Source organism: Rhizophagus irregularis, chromosome 13, assembly GCF_026210795.1.
Source record: "Rhizophagus irregularis chromosome 13, complete sequence".
Taxonomy (NCBI): Eukaryota; Fungi; Glomeromycota; class Glomeromycetes; order Glomerales; family Glomeraceae; genus Rhizophagus; species Rhizophagus irregularis.
The window spans coordinates 1,749,320-1,758,426 of record NC_089441.1 but is presented as its reverse complement, the minus strand read 5'-3'; the positions used below and the strand labels follow the sequence as shown (position 1 = coordinate 1,758,426).

The following is a 9,107-nucleotide window of genomic DNA, read 5'->3' as shown; positions in this document are numbered from 1 at the left end:
GTAAAATAAGCAAAATTTGAAGGAGAAAACGTGTCAGCACAACAAGAAACTTTATTGGAGGATTACGCGTATGGACAGACAAACCTTGCATGAAGAGAGTCAAGGGAGTCTAACCGTAAATGTCCTCAACTGAAGCATCTGACAAATAATATTATTTAATAGCGTTATTTTATTTAAGAAATAAACTTGTAATATGATTATGCATCAAATTACTAAAAAGAAAAAAATATATGTATTTTTTTAAATTTGTGAATTTGACCCGTCATAATTAGTTTATTGGATGTATGGATGTATTTATATTTTTTTTTATTATCATTATATTTTACATTTTATAATTTTATGTATTTATTTCTTACGCTATAATAAAATATGTACTGTATGTCGTCTGATTATTAAACACGTTACACAAAATTAATTAACGCAAGTTGTGCGACACATCGGAATTATCATTCCGAAAAAATGAAATAATTTACCCAGTTGGCATAGTTTAATTTGTCATACCCCCTTTTTTTTCTCTCTTCGCATAAAATATGACATGTTCAAAAATATTTTCAGGAGAATTACCTGAATTAACAAATGAAATTATAAAATATTTTCAGAATGATTTTTCAACTTTACATTCATGTATTTTGGTTAATAGATTATGGTGTCGTTTAGCGATTCCATTATTATGGAAAAACCCATTTTCAATATCTACCGGAAATTATAACTTTATTGGAATTTATTTACATAATTTAAATGGTGAATTAAAAATTAAATTAAATAAATATGATATTGATAAATTATTACCTACGAATATACTTTTCAATTATCCTAATTTTATAAAACATTTGAATATACATGAATTTATTTCTTCTGTTGGGAAATGGTTTGAAGTTTCCGTTGGAACTTTAAAACATAGAATCCAATATATAATGAAAAATGATCCACATTATTCACATTTAGAAACTGATTTTAAAAGATTAGTTCATGAGTCATTAATTAATATATTTATTGAAAATAAAGTGAATTTATATACTCTTGATATTGAAATCTCAACTTATTATACTTTATATTTTAGTGATATTCTTGAAATAATTTTACAAAATACAAATTTCATTCAAAATATTAAATATTTAAAACTTTATACTTGTAGAACTCCTGGTTTCTTTTATCTTGATAATATTAATGAAGATAAGTTAACTAAATATCGAATATCACAAATAATTAATTTACATCAAAATCTTAAAAAAATTGTAATAGATACCAATGATTTTCTTTTATATAAATCATTATTATTATCAAAAGATTCTAATTGCTCAAATACTTTAAATACTATAATATTATATTCTATCAATTTTAAAGGTATAATTAATTTATATGAATTATTTGAACAATTAAATGTTTTAGAATCTGTTCATATTATTTATTGTTACCCTATAAATATAGAGTTTATTCAACAAATTATTAATTTATCTAAACCATTTAAATTAAAATCTTTATTTATAAATAAGAGCTCACAAATTGATGAATCATTAGAATTATTATTACAAAAATCTGGTGTTTATTTAGAAAATTTTGGGTCCTATCTACTTGATGATATATCATCCAAACAACAATCATTAGAATTAATTACAAAATATTGTAGAAATATCAAATTTCTTGATTTAAATGAATATGAAAGTCATATTATTTATTCAATATTAAATTTAATTGATAATATTAAACAAAATCTTAGTTATCTTTCTATTAATATTTATCAATCATTAATATTAGGTGGTAATAATGATGAATGTATCAAATGTAGTTCATTCATATTACAAAATTTAGGACAAATTCTCCCTTCAAAATTAGAATATTTAAGTTTAACTCTTCAAGTTAAAGTAAACAATTTTGAATTATTCTTAAAAAGTATTCAAAATATTTTTATTAAAAAATTGCTAATCAATAATAAGGATGGTGATGATATTTTACCCTATATAAAACAATATATCATGAAAAAGGAAAGAGTCAATTATTTGGCAATTAAAATTTCTTCCTATAGAAATGGTTTTTATTATTATAATTTTAATAATAAGGATTTATCTTATTTGAAAGATGAAGTGGAGGAATTTAGGTTATCTAATATTAAAGTACAAAATTATAACGATTCAATTATAGAAGTTTATGATTATATAAAGGAAACTGATTAATTGTTTAGTAGTAGTAACAAAAAAAAATATTATATATGAACATTCATTTTTATAAATAAAGTTGCTTTATAATTTTTTTATTCTAAAATCACATGTTTTATTGTAGTATTGTTAAGAATTCGGGAGTGAATAGTGTTCAAAAGAGTAAAATAAAGTTTCAAATGAAAGTTAGATAAAAAATGTTTAAATTCTTTCGTCTACTTGAAAAAGAATACAGAGAATCCGAAACATTCCAAATCTGTATTCTATTATATCGAATTACAATCCATATGATAAAAAAAACAATTCATATAAATATTTGACTTAATTTTTAGCCCAATTATCATAATCATAAAGATTTAAATAATGATCCGTAAAATGTCTCTTTAAGCATCAAATAAACACAAAACATAATGAGAAAACGAACGAACGTTATTCGATCGTAAATTATTAATGAGAAATATTTTGCGTATAGTATAATAACGAAAAATATTTTCAAATTTTTATCTATCATATCTAAGCCACTTTTGAAAACTTTGTAGTTACTGAGAAAAGTAAAAGGGTAATAATTACAATTTAAAATTCTTATTTTAATTCTTTTAAAATCATACATATTTTTAGTATTATTCTAAGTTGTAGGGTTTAAAATAATATTAAATTAATTTACTAATATAATATACAAATTAATTCCTGACAGAATAAATTTTACATTGATTCGATATGATTTTAAGATGCAAAACATTCTTAGTGTTTAAATAATCTAAATAAAGACAAAATTTGTATAATAAATATAATTATATAATTTAAATAATTTTTAAGTCCACCTATATTTTAAAGGATAGTCTATGATAAATTTTGAAAACATATTTCTTTAGATCATAGAATCTCCAATCAATCATGTTCTTCTAAATGTTATTATATCATTAAAAAAAGAAATAAATAAATAAAATAAATCGCGAATTTTAAATTAAAATTTCTTATTAAATAAAATTTATAAAATATACTTACATCCATTCCAAGAGAAACCATCTGAATCAGAACTTATAAGAAAACATAAAGAATTATTAATAAATTATTTTATTTCAACTATTAATAATAAAAGGAATTTGATATTATTACCTTTGAAGCTTATTACTGTAATAGTCTAGACTCACCAAAGAACATTCCTTTTTTAAATAAAAATCACTTCAAAACTTACCTTTTTTCACCTATCGAAGCATGATACTTATAAAAAAAGAAAGGACATAGTAAGTATAACATTTTTGAATAAAAAAAATAATAGTTTCAGAGTATATCATTTTTGAAACTTTCCATTCAACTATCCAAGAGAAGCTAAAACTTATAAAGAAAAAATTGAAAAGAAACGGAATATAGCTTCAAAAGTTGTAGTCCAAAAAACAAAACTCGAGTAAAAAAGAGAAAGTGAATGTTAGTACAATACCTTCTAACCCTTCTTTAAAAAAAAGGATTCGATTCGGATATTCATCTGATTAGTTCTGCGGATATCTTATTTGCGGATAGGATAAAATGTACGATAATTTCTAAAATCAATGAAATCAATGATAACTATATGTTCTTATAGGCTAAATTACATAATTATGATGTAAATCATGATTCTAATCTATGGTTTAACTATAAAGATGACATAATTCTATAATAATAATCCATAATATATTTGACGCAGCATATTATACGTTATACGTTACACAATTACTCGCCTGGTTATGATTTTACCAATAAAATCACGTTTATCAATATTCACGTGTAATTACAGTCATTTAACACTTTTTTTAAAATATTCAGATTTTGTCGATCTGTATTTGTTTCTCATGAGTTTGTTGAAAAAAGAAAATGTCTTACGAAAATTGGCAAGATATTATTAATGATTTTGAAATTTAAAAACTGGCGAGGGATATGACGTTATAATCTATTCTAGTCAAATGAAAAAGTTAAAGAGATACATGAAATTTATTTTAAGAAATCCTGATATACCTTTTAATTATCTAAAATAATTCTAAGATATTTTTATTGTGGAAAAATCGATTTAACAAGATTACAAGATTTTGACACATTAACACATTTGAATAATGTAGATATGTTTAATATTGAATCGTTAATTATTTGCATTAAAAATTACTTGATTAAACAATAAACACCAATACGATTTTATACAACAAAATCCGGTAGAAATTCTTGAAAATAATTATCAACATGAATTAGCTTCAGAGCTTTATGATGTTGGTCTTGATTATCTGTGAAAATCCTGAAATATTCTTTAATTCTGATGAATTTATTAGTTTAAAAGCACCTATAATGGAATTACTTTTAAAACGAGATGATCTATTATCAGATGAAATTGATATATGGAATAATTTACTGAAATGGGATTAGCGCAACATTCTAATAATTCACAAGATGTTACTAAATGGAACAAAGAACAAATCACACTGATGGAGAGAACCCTTCATGGATTTATTCCTTTAATTATAAATTATATTAGAATTAGTAGTGTTTAAAGGAGATTTTATGATATTTCTTCCGTAGACTTTTTTATAAAGTATTACCATACAAAGAATTATTATCTAGTAATCAACTGGTATATAAAGTACAAGATTCATATGGTTCCAATCAAGAGATTGAATGTTGACATACAACCTCCTAGATTAAAATTGTTTGTGGCACTGTTGATCAGTGTTGGCCAGTGACCCAAATGACCTCAAATGACTCAAATGACTGGTCACGTGTCATTTGGGTCATTTCAACATTAAATGACAAATGACCTAGTCATTTAAAAAATTCTGGCCAGAACTATTCATACAATTTCACTATTTCATGGATAAAATTTTCACATGATATTAGAAGTTCATAATTCTGGCCGGCATCATTAACTTGGCCTGAATTATAAAGCATTAATTTTAAATGACTCAAATGACAAATGACCTAAATGAATAGGTCATTCGAAGGTCATTCGGAGGTCATCTCAAAATGGGCAAATGACCTAGTCATTTGCTATCACTGCAGTGTTGATCCTGTTTCATTAATTCACGACATTTGTTCTTATTTGCCAATTGGATTAGTAAGAAAAATGTTTCAATAAAAAATAATCCATATAAATTTAATTTACTCTATCGTGCTAGTAGAGATGATGGTATGACAAAGGAGCAAATATTTTAGTTATTATAATTAAAAATTCTAGTCAAATAGTTTGAGGTTATAATCCAATTGATTGGAATATGAGATTCAATTTGGAAAGACATTAAATAGTTTTATATTTTTATTTAATGACTATAGTATCAATTCAGGTAAAATTGATAGAGTGAAAAATCAGACATGTGCGGTGTGATGTTCTAACGATATATTACAATTTGGCGCAAAATGTGGCGGTGGTAGTGATATATTGATAGATAATAATGGTAAATGTAGTTCATATACAAATTCTTATCCTTATATTAAGATTCTAAGAAATTTTGTTGCTAATGATATTGAAGTGTTTCAAGTGATTCAGTTAGTTTAAATAGAATAATTATTTGGACTTAAAATGAAGTTGTTTATAAATTAAATGTATAATTGTAAACTAAGTTAGTTTTTTTTTTAACGATAATCTTAAAAATATTTTTACCATAAAATATTCTTTGAAACGCATGATGCATTATATTAGCAATAAAAATTGTCAAATTTTTTTATAATCAGAAAGATCAAATAATTTCAAATTATTTATATTCTTTGATAATATCGTGCTTTAACGACGCACCAGAATCTATATTTTAATTTATATATAACAAATAAAAATAAGCAGTTTTTAGTGATCTCAGCTACAATCATTCAAAAAATGAAGTTAATAATACTCCTCTCGTTGAGATAATTTCAATGAGCCAAATTTGATTATTATATGATTGCTACATCACCAATTAGAAGGTCGAAAATTAAAAAATAATATACATTCTGTTTAACACCTCTATATTGAAACTGAAAATAGTGCTATCTAAATAACGACAAAGTACGGTACCTCTTCTGTAATTGAACAAACCAAAATTATTTGTAGGAATATTTAAATAATTTTTCCAACATTTTACCTACTAATATCTACTATTACGGTGTGATCGTGATTATCATAAAATAAGATCATTGATTTCGACAAGATGTACTCATAATAGATAATAATTATAATAATTTAACTTTATATTGATTATATCTGTAATAGCAAACTTTTTCATGATTTTCATGATTATTACACGTGTGTTGAAACTCCGATATAATGATATATTGGGAGATCATTGAAAAAATATCGTTATATCAAATTATACCGAAAAGTTTTGCAATGAGTCATTGGAGTCATTGCATATGCAAAATTATTATTGTCTATATTGTATCACAAAGTTTGTACAACTAAATATTATAAAAAGACAGTATTTTTTCATCCTAAACCTAAACTTTCGCATATTTCTTATACAAAACACTATCCTAAACTTTCGTATATTTCTTATACAAAACACTACTTGAATATTTTACGCGCTTAATATACATATCAGAGTTGTAAAAACACTACTTGCGCGCTTAATAATATATATATATGTGAAAACATTACTTGAATATTTTACGCGCATAATAATATACATATGTAAAACATTACTTGAATATTTTACGCGCTTAATAATATACATATGTAAAAATATGAGAACGTTAAACGTACGACGTTAGTTCCAAGTCTTGCAAAGTTTAAGGCATCCACGTATGAGTTTAGGAAGAAGAAAAATTGTAAGTGAGTAATTCTACAGGGAAAAAAAATTATTTTCAAAGAGAGGAAAGGAAGTATGTGAAAGAGAGACAACAAGAGTAGGAAGAAAAAAGTAAGAGGTGAGAAGGAAGAGAGATCTCTTCTTTTCTATTGCAATTGTTTTCCATGCTTCTGCCACTTCTCCTGTATTTAAAATGGATTCTTTTTCTTTTCCTATGTAATATCTTTACCTAGAGAAAATGTTTCCATACAAGAATCTTTTGAGTAGAAAACGGACCTTAGAAGTCAAAAGATAATTAGAATACGTTTACTGGAATTTTTAAAAAGGTGGGTAAAGAATATTCTATCACCCACTGGCCATAATCCTTGACTGCACACCGCGAAAGCAACGTGCGAAGGTTTATGAGGGCTGACCGAACGGCTTTAAAGGGTTGCAAATAGATGACTGGGGCCCATCGTACGAGAACCCACCCTAAGGTTATATCTTTGAAAGTGGAGCCTTGGTTAAGGTACCTGAATATAAGTCATCAGGTTCAAATTCACCGTCTTGAAGATATAGTAGTTGGTCTGACAAGTGCTCTGGAGTCACTCTTGCAAAGGATCTGATGGTCGTAATAGAGAATATAGATGGTGGTGAAGGATACCATGATATATATAGTCACTCCCGAAGTGTACACTTATCCCTAAGGTAATTGGGTTATGGCGTATGACTACTTGTCAAAATGGTCACTGTTTACAATACCATTTTGGTGTCCAATATTATGACCTGTCATAATATTGGACATAGATAGTAGCGAAGGATACCATATATATAGTCACTCCCGAAATGTATGCTTATCCCTAAGGTAGTTGGGTTATGGTGTACAACCACTTGTCAAAATGGTCACTGTTTACAATACCATTTTGGTATTCACTATTATGGCCTAAAGTGAATGAGCTAGAACTAACATAAGCTTTTATGCTAATTTATAGGGATCTGAGTGGAAAGAAATGTAACAAGAGAATTTCTTAAATCGGTTCTTATTGCTTCAAAAGAGAACATTCACGAAAGTTCAGTTTTATTTGTGGGTACAACTTTGGATTCGAAAAATGACCTTTGAATTCTAAACACACTACAACTGTGAATTATCTTTGTATAAGATTTACAAGATTCGATAAAGGTGAAATAAAATAAGGTAAGAGACCTGTTCCTTACTGATAACACATGCGTCATCTCAGGATACCGAATCATTATAATTTAATGGTTAAATTATAATGAGGGTGCCGCAAAATCTTCTCTTACATGGCAGGACCATGATAAGGATCCTCATACGCATACTTTATTGGAGGTTGGAGGAAAGTATGTTAAGTGGGGTGGTTGTATCTGATTGGCGGTCCCTAATAAGGGTGACGTTAAATTCCTTAATTCCTATTCATTTTCTTGATAGACTATTTAAAATTCCCTTTTGCTAATTAATCGTTACAGTGACCCGTGTTACTCATACATCGGTATTTAATTTTATAGGATAATAACAAACTCAATATTTAATATACGCAGTGTGTTCGCCATTATGGTAAAGTTGTTCAACTGCGCAACTTAGATAATTGTTCCCTTATAGGGGTGCCACAGAAATAATTTTCTTTTTTTAAAAAAAAGTGATTTTATAATTTTATAATACTTTTGTTTTCGTTACAATTAGGGTTCTTTATAATTAAATAATAATTTACATTTGAATTAATTTTCACGATCCCTTACTTGAAATTTGAGTTGCGAAAAAATGTGAAACGTGTACATAAAAAAAAAAAATTCAAAAAAAATGTCTGACTTTGATAAAAAACTGAATTTAAGTAATACCCAAATTTCTCTTTAATCTTTAGAAATGGTTATCTCTCAATTGTAGATAAGATAATATTAATGCCATTTTCCTTATTATTTGATTGAAGTTTATGCATGTAGAGTGAATAATTAAATCTTGATATCGTAAATCTGGGAAACGTAGAATTATTTAATTTTTTTTTTATTATAATACTTTTCTGTTATGATATTTTATTTCCTTTTTTTAGAGTATCGAACATATTGAAAATTATTTTTTATCTTCCCAAAATCTAAACACTTTCATTTCATCAATAAGAGTAAATTTGTTCAAAGAGGAACGGAATGTTAGAACGGGTGCATCATCAAAAAATTTGTAAATTTTGTCAGCGAGTTAAAATAAATTTCAGTCATTTCTTCATAACATTTT

The 9,107-nt window shown here is 25.9% G+C and overlaps 1 protein-coding gene across 1 annotated transcript; it reads left to right on the top strand.

Moving 5' to 3' along the window:
* Positions 1-530: 530 nt before the first annotated feature.
* Positions 531-2,254, top strand: OCT59_004972 (uncharacterized protein; the record flags this gene model as incomplete). Its single annotated transcript, XM_025332851.2, has 1 exon — positions 531-2,254. One exon carries the CDS (start codon positions 531-533, stop codon positions 2,169-2,171), a length of 1,641 nt encoding a protein of 546 aa, XP_025166305.1. The 3' UTR covers positions 2,172-2,254.
* Positions 2,255-9,107: the final 6,853 nt, after the last annotated feature.